This window comes from Littorina saxatilis, linkage group LG7 (assembly GCF_037325665.1).
Source record: "Littorina saxatilis isolate snail1 linkage group LG7, US_GU_Lsax_2.0, whole genome shotgun sequence".
Classification (NCBI taxonomy): domain Eukaryota; kingdom Metazoa; phylum Mollusca; class Gastropoda; order Littorinimorpha; family Littorinidae; genus Littorina; species Littorina saxatilis.
In genome coordinates, this window is record NC_090251.1 from 44217230 (window position 1) to 44235496 (window position 18267).

Below are 18267 nucleotides of genomic sequence, written 5' to 3' on the forward strand. Positions count from 1 at the left end.
CACAATGCACGACACACATTTTACACAACTGACTGCACACTACTCATTGCACAATCCTTATTGCACACTAAGCATTGGACACCACTTATCACACACCATTCATTGCATCACACTAATTACACGTACACCACTCATGCCACATCTCTCATTGCACACACTGCATTGTGCATCAAGCATTTAACAGCACTTATTGCGGCACAAAACTCATAGCTAAACACTGTCTGCACACCACTCATTTAACACCACTCATTGAACACCACTCATTGCACATTAATCATTGCACACCACTTATCACGCACCTTTCATTAAACACAAGCCATTGCACACCACTCCTTGCACTCCTCTCATTGTATTGAAGTCATTGCAGAATTGCACACTTATTTGCATTCCACTCACCACACTTTGAGTCTGATGACCGCCTCGTATAGGAATCAGCACATTCTGCAAAAACATAACATAAAATATCAGCTGCAGGTTTTAATCTGCGGAATGAAAACAATGCACGCAGGCGCACAGTCACGCACGCACACACACACACACACACACACACACACACACACACACACACACACACACACGCGCGCGCGCGCGCGCGCACACACACACGTATACATGCAGACACATACAAACACAGACAGACAGACAGACAGACAGACAGACAGACAGACAGACAGACAGAACGTTGGCAGTCTATCTAATTTTTAATTTTGATTAAATGATACGTTGTCTGACTAATTGATCAATGTATTGATTGGTTTTATCTGGGCTTTGTCTTGTACGACGTCAGTGTCACAGCAGTAATACTTACCACAGGTATCGTCATTAGCACTTCCCGCCTTCACGTTGGCGGTCGTGTCGCAGGCACACTTGTTGTCTTTACAGATCATGTCTTGGTGCGCGCACATGCTGGCGTCGCACGCTTGTCCGTGCACGCGAGCTGCACGTGCAAAACACAGAATTGCTTAAACATTTGTTCGCAGAACTGCATTATCTCAAGTTTGTGAAAGACACAATATAAAGTCAGCAGCGAATTTTTTCACACACACACACAAAAAAAATCCCCAGCAGAAATAGAAGAGATGGAAAAAAAATTGTTCACAGAAAGGTAACACAAGCACAGTAGAATCCTTCCCAGAAGCACAGTCAACAATTTCGGAAAACTTCATAATCACAATTTATTTCAAACTTGTGAAAGACATAATTGAAAGTCAGAAGCGAATTTCTTCCAAAATTATTTTAAAACACCACCAAACCCTTGCAGAGCAGAAGAGATGGAAACATATTTGTTTCACACAGGATGGTAACAGATGCCAAACAAAATCGTTTCCAGATATCACAGACAAAACCAAAATATCTTTAGCTTGAATTTTACACTATCGGAATTAAAACATATCGCGTCAAGCGTCCTTGGACAATAGACGGGTGTGTTACGGCACATATTGTCGCCCCTGCATATATTGTCGCCGGCGACAATATGTGCTGGGACGACAATATGTGCCGTCTTAGGCGGCACATATTGTCGTCCCTGCACATATTGTCGCCGGCAAAGCGACCCTAGCGGCACATATTGTCGTCCTTGCACATATTGTCGTCCTTGCACATATTGTCGTCTGCCGCTCGTGGGCTTATCTTCTATTCTAAAATGTGTGTGTGTGTATGTGTGTGTGTGTGTGTGTGTGTGTGTGTGTGTCTGTGTGTAGTGTGTGTAGTGTGTGTGTGTGTGTTTATGTGTGTGTGTTTCTGTGTGTCTGTGTGTCTCTCTGTCAGTCTGTGCGCACGAGCGTGTGTGTGTGTGTGTGTGTGTGTGTGTGGGTGTGTGAATGTGTGTCTGTGTGTGTTTCAGTGTGTGTGTGTGTGTATGTGTATAAGTGTATGTATGTGCCTTTTTGTGTGTGTGCGTGTGTGTGTGTGTGTGTGTGCGTGCGTGCGTGCGTGCGTGCGTGCGTGCGTGCTCCCTCCCTCCCTCCCTCCCTCCTCTCTCTTTCTCTCTCTCTCTCTCTCTCTCTCTCTCTCTCTCTCTCTCTCTCTCTCTCTCTCTCTCTCTCTCTCTCTCTCTCTCTCTCTCTCTGTATGTGTGTGTTACTATTCATGCCGCTTGGTAACTTCATAGCTCAAGTACCATACAAAAAGATAAGTTGCCATGAAATGAGCTGTATCATATTTTCCGGCACTATCAATTTATTGAAGGAAAAAAAGTCCTGCGCGCAGCAGAGTTTCGTATCAAAATAAAAAAGAACACTTTTTTAAAAATCTAAAATTGAGAAAAATGTGAAGCTCTGAAGCAGTCACCGATTCAGACCATAAATGAACGCGCACAGATGCTTGAACACACGCACTTATACACATGCATGCGCACAAACGCGCACGTACGTACAGACGCAAGCACGCACACACGCACAGTAAATCAAAAAGAAAAAAAAACAGAGGAGCTGCAACTAACCAAACAATCATAAAACAAACAACAAACACCAATCGCCCAGCCAGAAAACAAAACAAAAACACACCCCTATACCGGGGGTGTAACAAGATAAGCAGACACATAGGCAAACAAACAAACAAACAAAAAGCAAAAGAGCAGAGTTCTGAGTGGCCACAGACAGCGGGAGTTCGGAAAGAGAAGTTTACAGTCAACTTCGTGAAAAACGAGGGAAGGCGAGGGAGGGCGAAGTGACAGCCTTCCCGTCCTAAATTCAGCGAAAGAGTAACAGAAACTGAAAAAGACAACTGACGGCAATATACGAAGTGGCGACAAATATGCACTGAGGGTCGCTGCAAACACTTACACACACACACACACACACACACACACACACACACACGCACGCACGCATGCACGCACACACACACACACACAAACAAACACACACACACACACACACACACACACACACACACACACACACACACACCTACACACACACACACTTTCGAATAGAAGATAAGCGCACGAACGGCCAACAACATGTGCCGGGACGACAATATGAGCCGCCAAGGTCGCTTTTTTTATTGTCGCCGGCGACAATATGTGCAGGGGTGACAATATGTGCCGCCTAAGACGGCACATATTGTCGTCCCGGCACATATTGTCGCCGGCGACAATATATGCAGGGGCGACAATATGTGCCGTAACAGGGTGCGCTAAACTTTGTACTTTGTAAAATGAATGTAGTATACGTATATTCCTAACTTATTCTATCTTTGCGCAGAGCAACACGTTACGTGTTTCTTTTCGAGGTTGAAAGTTCAACAATTGCTACACAACTCTCGTTTTTTGTAATCAAAGAAAACACGCTGTTGCTCACCACATGTTGACCCTGCGAGGGCGAAACCAGTGTTGCATTGGCAAGTCTTGGTTTGACTGGCATCACAGTAGGAGTCAGGAAATGTGCAAGTATCGGTTGCCGTACAGCTCTCGCCTGCTGTTTTGTTGGCAGCCAGCACTCCTACACAGAGAGAGTGAGAGAGGTGAAAGGGAGAGAGGAGGAAGAGAGAGAGAGAGAGAGAGAGAGAGAGAGAGAGAGAGAGAGAGAGAGAGAGAGAGGGGAGATGGAGGAGGAGGGGGTGAGAGAAGGTGAGTGGAAAAAGAGACAAGACAAGACAAGACAAGACAAAACAAATTCTTTGTTAACAAGGGTAATCACTAATGGCATAAGCGGGACTAATCTAATGATAATATGTTTTAAAAATGCAGAATATCAATCAAAGAAGTTAGTACTAAAAACAAACAAAGAGAGAGAGAGAGAAAGAGAAAGAGAGGGGGGGGGGGGGGGATATCCACACATAATATAACAATGACGACCCAAGGTCAATGTTCTTATCATCCTGATATGATATGTTTGGATTAAAAACACGCTCAGAAAGTTAAAACGAAGAGAGGTACAGAAAAGCGTGCTATCCTTCTCAGCGCAACTACTACCCCGCTCTTCTTGTCAATTTCACTGCCTTTGCCATGAGCGGTGGACTGACGGCTACGAGTATACGGTCTTGCTGAAAAATTGCATTGCGTTCAGTTTCATTCTGTGAGTTCGACAGCTACTTGACTAAAATGTTGTATTTTCGCCTCACGCGACTTGTCTGTACCTCTCTTCATTTGAACTTTCTGAGCGTGTTTTTAATCCAAACATATCATATCTATATGTTTTTGGAATCAGGAACCGACAAGGAATAAGATGAAATTGTTTTTAAATCGATTTCGGAAATTTGATTTTGATAATAATTTTTATATTTTTAATTTTCAGACCTTGTTTTTAATCCAAATATAACAATTTATATGTTTTTGGAATCAGAAAATAATGAAGAATAAGATGAACGTAAATTTGGATCGTTTTATAAAAAAATAATTTTAATTACAATTTTCCGATTTTTAATGACCAAAGTCATCAATTAAATTTTAAGCCACCAAGCTGAAATGCAATACCAAAGTCCGGCCTTTGTCGAAGATTGCTTGGCCAAAATGTCAATCAATTTGATTGAAAAATAAGGGTGTGACAGTGCCGCCTCAACTTGTACAAAAAGCCGGATATGACGTCATCAAAGACATTTATCGAAAAAAATGAAAAAAACGTCCGGGGATATCATACCCAGGAACTCTCATGTAAATTTTCATAAAGATCGGTCCAGTAGTTTACTCTCAATCGCTCTACACACACACACACACACACACACACACACACACAGACACACACACACACAGACAGACACACACACATACACCACGACCCTCGTCTCGATTCCCCCTCTATGTTAAAACATTTAGTCAAAACTTGACTAAATGTAAACAAGTCGCGTAAGGCGAAAATACAATATTTAGTCAAGTAGCTGCCCTTTTTCAGCAAGACCGTATACTCGTAGCATCGTCAGTCCACCGCTCATGGCAAAGGCAGTGAAATTGACAAGAAGAGCGGGGTAGTAGTTGCGCTAAGAAGGATAGCACGCTTTTCTGTACCTCTCTTTGTTTTAACTTTCTGAGCGTGTTTTTAATCCAAACATATCATATCTATATGTTTTTGGAATCAGGAACCGACAAGGAATAAGATGAAAGTGTTTTTAAATTGATTTCGAAAAAAAAATTTTGATAATAATTTTTATATATTTAATTTTCAGAGCTTGTTTTTAATCCGAATATAACATATTTATATGTTTTTGGAATCAGCAAATGATGGAGAATAAGATAAACGTAAATTTGGATCGTTTTATAAATTTTTATTTTTTTTTACAATTTTCCGATTTTTAATGACCAAAGTCATTAATTAATTTTTAAGCCACCAAGCTGATATGCAATACCGAACCCCGGGCTTTGTCGAAGATTACTTGACCAAAATTTCAACCAATTTGGTTGAAAAATGAGGGCGTGACAGTGCCGCCTCAACTTTCACGAAAAGCCGGATATGACGTCATCAAAGACATTTATCAAAAAAATGAAAAAAACGTTCGGGGATTTCATACCCAGGAACTCTCATGTCAAATTTCATAAAGATCGGTCCAGTAGTTTAGTCTGAATCGCTCTACACACACACACAGACACACACACAGACACACGCACATACACCATACCCTCGTTTCGATTCCCCCTCGATGTTAAAATATTTAGTCAAAACTTGACTAAATATAAAAAGAATGAAGGAAAGAAAGCAAGCAAGAAAGAAAGAAAGTAAAAAAGTAAGAAAGAAAGAAAGAAAGAAAAAAAAGGAAGTAAGAAAGAAAGAAACAAGTCGCGTAAGGCGAAAATACAATATTTAGTCAAGTAGCTGTCGAACTCACAGAATGAAACTGAACGCAATGCCATTTTTCAGCAAGACCGTATACTCGTAGCATCGTCAGTCCACCGCTCATGGCAAAGGCAGTGAAATTGACAAGAAGAGCGGGGTAGTAGTTGCGCTAAGAAGGATAGCACGCGTTTCTGTACCTCTCTTTGTTTTAACTTTCTGAGCGTGTTTTTAATCCAAACATATCATATCTATATGTTTTTGGAATTAGGAACCGACAAGGAATAAGATGAAAGTGTTTTTAAATTGATTTCGACAATTTAATTTTGATAATAATTTTTATATATTTAATTTTCAGAGCTTGTTTTTAATCCGAATATAACATATTTATATGTTTTTGGAATCAGCAAATGATGGAGAATAAGATAAACGTAAATTTAAATCGTTTTATAAATGTTTATTTTTTTTTACAATTTTCAGATTTTTAATGACCAAAGTCATTAATTAATTTTTAAGCCACCAAGCTGAAATGCAATACCGAAGTCCGGGCTTCGTCGAAGATTACTTGACCAAAATTTCAACCAATTTGGTTGAAAAATGAGGGCGTGACAGTGCCGCCTCAACTTTCACGAAAAGCCGGATATGACGTCATCAAAGACATTTATCAAAAAAATGAAAAAAACGTTCGGGGATTTCATACCCAGGAACTCTCATGTCAAATTTCATAAAGATCGGTCCAGTAGTTTAGTCTGAATCGCTCTACACACACACACACACACACACACACACACACACACACACACACACACACAGACACACGCACATACACCACGACCCTCGTTTCGATTCCCCATCGATGTTAAAATATTTAGTCAAAACTTGACTAAATATAAAAAGACAGAAAGAAGCGTTTCATTTGTTTACACATAACGCTTAAGTCTGTACTCGGCAATTTTGTAAACACGATCCTTTCGTTGGAACATTATGTAAACACGTTATGCATAGGTTAGGGCAAATTGCATCGAATTAAAAATAAAGGCCTGAATGAAAACGACTCACCAAGGCAAGAAAAGAAATTGAGAATTCTTCCTTTCTTTTGTGGTAGATTTGTTTCTCTGTTTGCTGGTTTTGAACACCACCCTTTCACAATTATTTTTAATTTTCTTTTTACACTCTGCACCTTGTTAAAATTAAAAAATAGGTCAGCTTTCCCTATTCCTTTCTGATAAATGTTCTTCTCTCTTTTTTTATTTTTATTTGTACACCCTGCAGCTTGTTTATAAAAATAGTACAACAAAAAAAGTATTTTTGTGATGGTGGAAAAGCCCCTAAAAGTTCAATCAATAAAACCAGTAAACAAATTTTAGAAACATGTTTTGATTGCAAAAATTATGACATAAAAAGCACTACATAAAAACATGTAAACGTGAGCTCTCACCTGCTGTTAGAAGAAACAGGGCGGTGGTTAGACGCAGGATCAACATAGCTGTCAAATTAATTTTTCAGTTCGCGTTAATAGCGCTCGTTAAAACAAGGAAGCCTTGTGTTAATCCCTTTTCTACCCGGGGTGCGTGCGGTATTTCGAAAACACGGGTAGGTATTTATACCGTTATCATCTTTCTCGTCGATATCGCTATCTCGTCTACCAAAAGTGGAGTCATTCACTTGTGCGTCCACTGATTTGCATTCAAACCGGTTGTGACAGCGTCGAGTTTTTGACGCAATGCGCAGATTAGCACTTCTGGGTCAATCCTGTTTTTTCTGTTTGTTTTGTGTGTGTACTATTTGTTGCGAAAATGTACGCAAAGTTATTCAGATCGATACAAATAACGAGTTCTTCCATCAAAGCAGTCATAAATTATGTCGTTTATGAAAACCGTCAGGCACCTATGGTTTGTTTAGTTATCCTACATACGTGAGAGAGATACTCATGAGATAATAATCGTTCAAATCACACGTGTGTATATCATGTAAATGAGGTCATGTCAAGCAAGTCTGGCAGGGACCTGTTTTTTGCCACTACTAATGATGCCAAAGTTACCGAGACAAACGTCATTGTAGGAAAAAAATTGCCCTCGTTAATTCCCCTCGATTAATTGTTCGAACAAACACGTCGCGCCACACTTTCCAGAGTGACGTTTCTTTGCTTTGACGTAATAGATTGCACAAGGCTTTAGAAGAGATCGAGGTTCGAAATCAAGCGTCTTCAATGTGGCTGCCTCGACTGCGGGACGTTTTCAGTAAAATACACGTAAGTACAGTATGTAGGATAAACAGAATACTACATGGCTTGCCGTGTCGTACCAGATTTACACTCGTTGCTTTTTCAAATAGTGAACAGCTCGCTTTCGCTCGCAGTTCAATATTTAAAAAAACAACTCGTGTAAATCTGGTACGACACAGCAAGCCATGTAGTATTCTCTATTTATGTAATGCGGCGAGTGCCTATGGGTTGTCGGAAACCGAAGTGTAATTACGTCAAAAGTTTCGCTATCAATTGACGTCATTTTGATTGTCGTCAAGAGGTTCTCGTGTACCTTGAAGGAGTTTCCTTCAAAACATTTCTTTTTGGCTCACGAAAGTGTAGCCTATGCGATGCTGAACTTTGTCTGTCTGTGCGTGCGTGTGTGCGTGTGTGCGTGTGTGCGTGCGTGCGTGTGTGATAGAAACTTTAACATTTCCGAGTCTATGGATAAAGTTCGCATAAGAAGATTACGTCTCGGTCAAAAGTGTTTGACGTCAATTAATGCATCACTGATGACGTCATGCCTCCCTGTAGTCTTTCTCTCTCGCGCGGTGTGTGTGTTCATTTTGTGCACATGTGTTATTGTTTCTGTTTGTGTATGTGAACTCGTGTGTGTGTGTGTGTGTGTGTGTGTGTGTGTGTGTGTGTGTGTGTGTGTGTGTGTGTGTGTGTGTAAGAAAGAGAGACTGAGAGAGAGAGTGTGTGTGTATGTGTTTGTGTGTGTGTGTGTGTGTGTGTGTGTGTGTGTGTGCATGAGTTTGTGTGTATGTTTGTGTGTGTATGTGTGTTTGTTTGTAAAGGTGTGTGTGTCCGTCTGTCTATGTGCGTATGAGTGTGTGTTTTGTATGTATGACGGAGTGATTGAGTTTGTGTTACTGTTTGTCGATTTCTGACGGGAGCCTTGAAGGCTTCGCCTCCTGTTTACTTTTGATGTGATCGTTAGATTACTTTGTTCATTATTATTGAGAACGTAAGGAGTTAGGTAATACATGAAGTTATCTAGGTACGAAATTCAATGATCACTATTTTCGTGTCGAGAATCGCGAAAAGACAAAACTTACGATTGGTCTAGACTAGGTTGGTTAGCAACGAGAAGGAAAGTTTCGGTTTGTAGCCAGGGAGTCTGCGCACAGAGAACCGAAAATAACGCTCGGCTAAAAAGCAACTGCAAGTTTGCAAGAAAGAAGCACGAACCATGAAGAAGCAGCAACAGCACCGGTCAACGCTTGAGAACAAGGGTCGTCGTCGGAGGCGAGCGGAGGAGGCTCAAGAGTTCCGCAGCGGGATACCCTGTCAGTGACGGGATGGCTGGGGAGGTGTCTGCTATCGGTAGCATGGGACGTTAGCCGTTGCGGTTGGGAAATTTACTTTCGGTAAATATGATTTATTCAGATCCAAGTTGATTTCCCCAAGGTTATCAAAATAATTTTTATAAGCACTGCATTGGTCACAGTGTCACAAGTTTGATCGAATACCAAGATTCTATGTAATCACTGTAGACCAAACGCAGTACATTGTATGAATGTTGAGTAGCATGATGGATGAGTGTGGATAATTAGTTGTTTATAAAGTGCTATAATGAATTATATAGTCGAGCCTTCGTTTGAATAACAAGATGTGTTTTCATCACACAGGTCTCAGGGGAAATGGTTTGTATAATGACAGAGTAATTCCCAGTTCTGAGACTTGTTGTTATTTCGGCAGATACGTTGATGTTTCAAGTTCAAGTTTCGGATTCGGATTCAAGATTCGAGATGCAGGTTTCTACGTTCAACTTTCAAGTTCCGTCTGATGTTTCAAGATCAACAAACAGGGGCGGACGAGGGGGGGGGGGGGGGGGTGGCACAGGGGGCACGTGCCCCCCCCAAACAAAACAAAAATTGGAAAGCTGATTCTATGACCATTTCTAAGTTCAAATGGCACCAGATGGCACCATTTTGCTTCTTTGGGCCAAAACATTTTCCGGGGGGGCATGCCCCCGGACCCCCTAGCAAATTCGGGCGCTTCGCGCCCATCACATTCACTTTCGATTCAAAGTGCACCCCCTCTTACAAAGCAACTGATCCGCCCCTGACAAAGATGAACATTGTTCAAGCTGTTCAACAATAAGCCAGCCTGGATCGCATAACTCTTCGATCATCAATATCGTCGCTTCGTGCTTCAAGTTGAGTAACCTGTAGATCTAGAACACAAAAACGATACAAGAGTGAATAACAATCCGTCGACCTCGGAAGCAAACAAATGAATAAAATGTTGAATTTATAAACTTTCAAAATACATCTTGTGTGTTTTGTGTACTAATCTGTAATAGTGGTGTAATAGAATTTTTTTTAGAAACAAAATTCATCCTTGATCTGCTTCACTACGTAGAAGGTGAGGTCCGAGGACCCTCCGAGTACGTAACAGCACAGGGATCCGCGACATTTGGGGGTACTCGTCCGAGGGATAGTTCCAAGACATTCTTGTTCTTGGGATTATTTCCAAGGACACGAGCCAAAATTCTAAATTTTTTAGTTGGGTATTACACCATTGTGCAGGTTTGTCACAAAACTCATTCGGAGGTCTGGCTGTGGGAATTCATTTTGTATTTTGTACATTTTGCACGACTGCATGACTGTGTATGAATAGGTTAGTTGGATAGGTATGTTGTAACACATGGATTTTTGTTTCACATACGAACTGTCAGTATTTGTGAATACAATAGGTGATACCAGTATAAGTGTATGAGTGGAAGAATTATAATTGGTTTCCTTGGGAAAATTATCTTGGACGCGAGGTAGATTTTCTTGAGATAGCCAATTTATGAATTCTAAAAGAAAAGGGAAACATTGTAAACCAAACTGAAACATCAACGTATATTCTTTTGTGCGAAGGCACTATTTCCATTTTAGTCAAGCAATACTTGAATGCAAGTGCACGCTTGGACTAAAATCGTCTATGACTTTGTATTTTCTTGTTGGGCATAAGAAATATGGTTGTCATAGATTAAAGTAAAGTAATTCAACTTAGGGAAGCTGAGTTTGAATGAAAGTTTACCGGAACTATTGTGAGTAGTGCAGTAGGGTCTGATGCGAGTTTTGATGATAGGTAGAGAATTAGCATGGTATTGCTAAACCTATAAAACTCTAGTTTACCTAGTAAAGCTTAACTTGGATGGATAGACGTATAAAAGCATTAAAGCAGGATGGGATTATCCTGGGTCTGTCAGGTATAGAGTTGGCAGACTATATCGAAAAGCGACGTCTAGAAGAGATAAATCGAGAGGAAAAGAAACTCGAGGCGGAGCAGTAAAGAGCGGATGCAGAAGAAAGAAGAAAGAGGGAAGAAAGAGAGTTCCAAGAAAAGCTAAGAAAGGAAGAAAAAGAAATGGAAGAAGAAGCCAGAAGGGAGGAAAGAAGGGCGCGAGAAAGACGTGAAGAGATAGAAACACAACAAGAATTCGAACTGAGGAAAATGCGGGAAATGGTTGACCTAGGTTTAAATCAGAATGTAAACCAAAATAATCATTATATGCCCAGAGAGTCAGGTAGCAAAATACATATCAATCTGCCAATTTTGGATGACAGAGATGATATAGAAGCTTACTTCAAACAGTTTGAACGCATTGCAAAATTATCAGATTGGGATGAAGATGAGTGGGCAATTCGATTGTCAGGGCAATTGCGAGGTCAAGCACGCCAGGTGTACATCGAATTATCTGATGAGGAGTCCGTAAACTATGATGAGGTGAAAACAGCGATCTTGCAGCGTTTTCAGCTGACTGCTGAATCTTACAGAAAGAGATTCAAAGAGTTTAAGTGGGGAAAGGAAGAGAGCATAAAAGAATGCCGAAAACGCCTGAAGACCTATCTAGATAGGTGGAAGGAGTTGTCCGAAAAGGAAGGGAAGTCGGGTGACTTGGAGGATTTAATTCTCACAGACAGACTGTTGGATGTCCTAACTCCGGACCAAAACAGATTCGTTAGGGAAAGAAATCCAACTAACATCGATGATGTTGTGAAACATGTGCAAACATATGTAGATGCACGTGATGCCGATGGACGCATGCCACCGCGACAGTCACAGGGGGGCGGGCGTAGGTTTGACAATAAGCCGCGTAATGGACCACCTCCAGCCGGTGGTAACGCACAGTCAGACAATAGGCAGCCACCCAAGGGCAATAGCTTTGGACAGAGGTCGGGAGTAATCCAAACAGGCAAACAGGGGGTAGACCATCTGTATCTGTATCTGTATCTGTAGGTTACGTCGCTAGCATCCAGATTGCTGGCTTTGGCACGACGGGTGGGTGTGCGCAGCGACGTCGTTTATCGGCGGCTGGTAGTCAGCGCCGCCTTGAATGCCTCAGTGGAGGCATAAGCCATAAAGCCATAAATCGTCTCCCCCAAGTGCCCATCAACGAAGCGCTGGATGACCCTCCAATCTTGCTTGAGACCCAGAAAGCAATACGTCTCCTATCAAGTGGCAAAGCACCTGGCTCAGACGCCATCCCAGCTGAGGTCTACAAGGAAGGGGGAGCAGCTCTGACCGAAAGGCTTCACTTCGCTTGTTTTTCTTGATGTGGGAACTTGAGACGATTCCTCAGGAATTCAAAGACGCTTCTATCATACACCTGTACAAGCGCAAAGGAAACAGACAGGCCTGTGACAATCACAGAGGCATATCCCTGCTCTCCATCGCAGGGAAGATCCTTGCCAGGATTCTGCTCAACCGCCTCACAGCACACCTCGACCAGGGGCTCCTGCCTGAGAGTCAGTGTGGATTCAGAAAAGAGCGTGGGACCATCGACATGGTGTTCGCTGCCAGGCAGCTACAAGAGAAATGCCAGGAGCAGAACTCTGACCTGTTCTCAACCTATGTCGACCTGACCAAGGCCTTCGACACCGTCAGCAGAGAGGGTCTGTGGAATATCATGGCCAAGTACGGATGCCCAAGGAAATTCATCGCCTTGGTACAGCAGTTCCACGAGGGCATGCAGGCCAGAGTCCAAGACAGCGGAGAGACGTCTGACCCGTTCCCAGTCACAAATGGGGTCAAACAAGGCTGTGTCCTGGCGCCGACACTGTTCAGACGCCTTCAGAGACGGAGATATTGGGATTGACCTGAGGTACCGCACAGATGGCAAACTGTTCAACCTTCGGAGGCTCCAAGCAAAAACCAAGGTCACGAAGGATATCATTAGAGACTTCCTGTTTGCTGATGACTGTGCCCTCAACGCTGTCTCAGAAGCTGATATGCAATGCAGCGTTGACATGTTCTCCAGCGCTTGCACAAACTTTGGTCTGACGATCAGCACTAAGAAGACTGAAGTCCTCCATCAGCCAGCGCCTGGAAAACCTTATGTCGAGCCCGACATCACAGTCAATGGCCAGAGACTCAACACGGTGAACCGCTTCACCTACCTGGGCAGCACACTGTCGCAAAATGTCACCATCGACGACGAAGTGAACGTCAGAATAGCGAGAACCAGCTCCACTTTTGGCAGACTGTACCCAAATGTCTGGAACAGAAGAGGCATCACCACCCAGACCAAGCTGAAAGTGTACAGGGCAGTGGTGCTCCCAACGCTACTCTACGCTTGCGAGACAGGGACAGTGTACCAACGACATGCCAGGAAACTGAACCATTTCCACACAACAAGTCTCAGAAAGATCCTGGGCATAAAGTGGCAGGACAAAGTCCCAGATACAGAAGTGCTAGCCAGAGCAGATCTCCCCAGCATCACCACCATCCTGATGCAGTCCCAGCTTCGCTGGGCTGGGCACGTAGCCCGTATGCCAGACGAAAGACTGCCCAAAAGACTGTTCTATGGCGAGCTGCAACAGGGCCAGCGGTCCCACGGAGGACAGAAGAAACGCTTCAAAGACACTCTCAAAGCCTCACTGAAAGCGTTTTCCATCAACCCTGACACGTGGGAGAAATCTGCACTGGATCGTGCCACCTGGCGCTCCTCCGTCCACAAAGGCGCCAAGATGTGCGAGGCCAGCAGAACCACCGCCGCTGAGTTGATGAGACAGACCCGAAAAGCCCGTGCCATCAACCCTCCTGGAGACGTCCCACTCGTCCCTTGTCCCTTTTGTATCCGAACCTTCCGTGCCAGGATCGGCCTTGTCAGCCATCTACGCACACACAGAAATAGCCAGCCCCAGCAACCCCCGGACGACTAGAGTGGTCCTCGTCGAATCGACGGACGAACAACACAGAGGCTGAGTGGACAACTGTGTTGTCCAGGTGATTCCACTCTATTGTGGATCGTGGGAAGAACGACTGTTTGTATTGTTCAGTGTTGCAGCGTGGTACAGCGAAACACCTGTTGTTGTTTTTTTATATAATTGTCTATGGGGTTGCTACCAACGTAGTCTGCTGTTTGTCTTCTGGGTCGGATCATGCGGCCAGTACGTTGAGGGGTCAGGAATTTGTCTGGAGGCATTGCCGGCACCAGCCCCTCAACCACCTTGTAGTAGAAAGTCAGGCGGAGGTTTACTCGACGTTCCTGGAGAGTTCGGAGGTTGTGGCGTGTCAGGAGGCCCGTAACAAAGCCAGGACGTCTTGATCGGTAGTCGTTGGCGATGAAACGTGCTGCAGTGCGCTGTATGCGTTCCATCCTATCGATGTCCTGTGCTTGGTACGGGTCCCAGACTACGGCTCCGTACTCAAGGAGGGGTCGGACGAGGGCCAGGTAGGCATTTCGTCTGCAGGCTGCCGGGCAGTGGCGGAGGTTTCTGCGTGGAAGCCAAGAGTGCAGTTTGCTTTCTTGGTGATGCTGCTGATGTGGTTTCTCCACTTGAGGTTGTCCGAGAATAGGATGCCTAGGTATGGGTTGGAGGGGACAGTTTTGAGGATGGTGTTGTTGAGGGAGTACATGAAGGTGGAGGGTGGTTTGTGGGAGATGCTCATGACATAGCACTTGGTGGCGTTGAAGCGCATTCCCCATTTCTCTGCCCAGCCTTCTAGACACTTCAGGTCCTCTTGTAGGGTGTGGTGGTCGTTGAAGGTGTTGATCTCTCTGTAGACGAGACAGTCGTCGGCAAACAGCCTAACCTGGGATCTGACTGCCTGCGGGAGATCGTTGATGTGGCTGAGAAAGAGGAGCGGGCCCAGCACGGTGCCTTGTGGGACGCCTGAGTCGACGGTAGTGGGCTGGGACTTACTGCCTTCAACGACGACTTGCATGCTGCGTTCCGTGAGGAAGCAGTGAAGCCATGCGTGGAGGGGGCCTGTGATGCCATAGTTGGCCAACTTGAGGAGGAGCCGGTCGTCACACCATCACCCAACATGAAGGGGTGCTACAGATGTGGGGGGCCGCACATGATGCGTGATTGTCCCAAAAGATTGGATGGGCCAAGGCTCAGCGGTAATTATGCATCAACATTACTAGCTGCAGTTCGGACGTCAGGTGACGAGGTCACATGCCAATGTCGTAAGGGCGATGCATACAATCCAAACTGTAGAGTACAGGTAGAGGAAAAGGACGCAAGTGGTATCCGTGACACGGGCGCAACTTGTATTGTGGTGAACTCTTCACTGGTTCCGCCGGAATGTTATACGGGTGAATACCAGAACATAACCCTAGCAGATACGCGCCAGAGAAAAATGCCGATAGCGGTTGTACAAATGGACACACCGTTTTTCTCGGGAGTCACACGCGTGTTGGTGGCAAAGGCTTTATGTCATCAAGTTGTGATCGGCAATATCCGAAAAGATATGGATAAAAATGAGGTCAGTGTACCTGTTTTTCCAATTGTGAAACGGGAGGCAGAGCCACAATCGTGTGCACCTGTACAGACTCGGAACCAGGAAAAACAGAAGGCGGAGAAAAAACCCTGGGTTCCGAAACAAATCGATCTAGGTCAGATTCGGCCAGAGGATTTGTCCAGAGAGCAAAAGACAGACCCCTCTCTAGCAAAAATCCGCGATCGGGTTGCCAAGGGGGCAAAAGATGGCACTCATTACGAGTGGAAAAAAGATATCCTTTATAGGATATACATGGACAACGGCAGTCCATGCAAACAAGTGGTTGTCCCAGAGTGTTTTAGAACGGACGTTCTAAAATTAGCACACGACACGCCTATGGCCGGGCATCAAGGCGTGCGTCGCACCAGGGACAGAATTTGGCGCGATTTTTATTGGCCAGGGATTTGTGGTGACGTCAAACGGTATTGCGCGTCATGTGATGCGTGTCAACGCAGCTCGCGGAATAGTCGGGTAGCTGAAATCTGTAGCTTGCCAAAAAAATGGGACGCTAAACGTTGAGGGTTACAAGCATCCACCTGGTCTCAATGGAGAGTCTGGACGTGGAGTAGTGTAGTCTAGGTAGGTGGACATTCTGAATTTGGTTTGTTTGGCCGCCATGACACTTTTCAAAATGGCCGCCTGAAAATCTTATGCGGGCCATATCTCACGTGTTATATGGACTAACGTGACAAACTAAAGGGCTACATATATGTATTTTGACATGAAGAATTCAAATATGCAAGAATAAACATGATCTAAGTAGGTGGACATTCTGAATTTGGATATTATGGCCGCCATGACACTTTTCAAAATGGCCGCCACAATCTACATTTTTCTTCATATCTCAGCTTATATTTGGGATAAACTCAAAAACATGGAGTCAATTCCTATGTTTTGCATGATGACAAAGTCAATGGTGGCACAAAAAATAACCCTAACATTCACATTTCCTTACAAAAATTAAATATTTGACAAAATAGCTCTGTGAGATGTACGAATTTAGTAAGTATTATCTTTCTGAATTTGCTATCTTAGACAATGCCATATCAGCGTCTTTCTTTCTTTCTTTATTTATTTGGTGTTTAACGTCGTTTTCAACCGTCCAAGGTTATATCGCGACGGATATCAGCGTCCAAAGAGTTTACTCCATATTGCTTTGGAGAACAACAAATTGAAATCAATGATGACAAGAAAATACAAACATTGGGTGATGATATAAACTGAAAATTGTAATACTTCTGAAACACCAATGATACTATATAGCATAATTATCATGCTAATTATGCACTTTCAGTACACAACAACTCTGACTCTTCAATACACAAGAACAATGTCAAATACCATAGTACAACATGATGCACAAACGTTTATGCATTTCACTCGTTAGGTCTTCCCTTTTTAGCAATGAACATGTAATGATGGCACAATAATGGGTATGTAACATTATAAGAAACGATTTGTCGCTTCTGGATCACTGAGTATGACAGGCTACATGCCTCCATGGAAACAGAACAATAGTTTCTCAGCCACAAAGTGGTATTTCAAGGCTTAGTTGCGTAGCCCTGCCAAAGTGTGTGGGTTTCTGCAGTCTTTGCATCGGCATGCTCTTGTGCATCCCTGTCCACTGGACCAACATCTGCAGCGTCTTGTAGCACAAGATGTGCAGCCACAATCTATGAGCTCGAGAAAACGTTGTCTTGTGTCAGTTGTGGGTGCACGACTCAGCAGGATGGGCTCAATCACGTCGCCAGTCTCCTTCGTGACCAGCTTCCATCCACTGTTGACAACAGCCGGTAGGTGTGGCTTAGTTTCCAGATCCCGCCGCCACACAAGTGCCTGGTAGTGAGATCTCTTGATGTGTAGGTTCAAAGCATCTTGTGTGGGGGGGAAGTTCTCAAGCGTTTTCTTCACGCTGTGGAAAACGTCGCATCGCAGCGGCTGTGTGGACGTGTGCTGGGTGTTCGGGTTGTAGAGTTTGCAGACAAATGATTCTGCATCCATGAGCACTTCCTCATCAGGAAAGTCTTCCATGCCAAGTCTTTGGAGAAGATGGGGATTGTCGAGGAAAACATTCCATGCAGATTTCTTCCCAATGCCGGCAAACTGGCTGGTGCTGTCAGAACCTGTGATTGTATGGAATGCCAGCAATGACTCTCTTTGTTGGTCAGTGATGTTAATTTGATGCACAGGCACAAAGTGCTTCTTCCGGGGTGTTCCTGTTTGCATCCACACAAAGATACTGAGCTGTGGTTGGTGAGCGACAAGTAGGACAAGAACATCAGTGTCACGGCTGACGATGACTACTTGTGGATATCCTTGTTCTCTTGCTTCTTTGGCATGAAGAAGCATTCTGGTATCTGCCTCTTCATGCTCAGCAGATGACAGATGTGTGACATCTCTGTCAGATGACGACCAGACCTTTTCGGCATCAGAAAAGCCACCGCTCAGCACCAGCTCTTTTCCTGGCTCATTCCTGAAATTCTTTGCCAGCTCTTCGCAAAGGAAGTTGGCCAAGCTGGCCTTGTTCTCCTCCAATAGTATGAATCTGTCCCATTTGCCTAGAGCTTGAGTGCGTGACAGTACATT

At 43.9% G+C, this 18267-nt stretch overlaps 1 protein-coding gene across 4 annotated transcripts in view; it reads right to left on the reverse strand.

The window, feature by feature from the left end:
* Positions 1 to 7349, reverse strand: part of LOC138971551 (cell death abnormality protein 1-like) — a 62510-nt gene extending 55161 nt beyond the window's left edge. For 3 of the 4 annotated variants that reach the window (XM_070344304.1, XM_070344300.1, XM_070344303.1), the window contains exons 1-4: positions 7144 to 7349; positions 3303 to 3443; positions 809 to 937; positions 397 to 441 (exon numbers count right to left, since the gene is read on the reverse strand). In XM_070344304.1, the coding sequence (XP_070200405.1) occupies positions 397 to 441; positions 809 to 937; positions 3303 to 3443; positions 7144 to 7189 (361 nt within the window). In that variant the 5' untranslated portion in view covers positions 7190 to 7349. The remainder of the gene's footprint in view (positions 1 to 396; positions 442 to 808; positions 938 to 3302; positions 3444 to 7143) is intronic. The other variant, XM_070344301.1, reaches the window with a different exon arrangement.
* Between the last annotated feature and the right edge of the window lie 10918 nt (positions 7350 to 18267).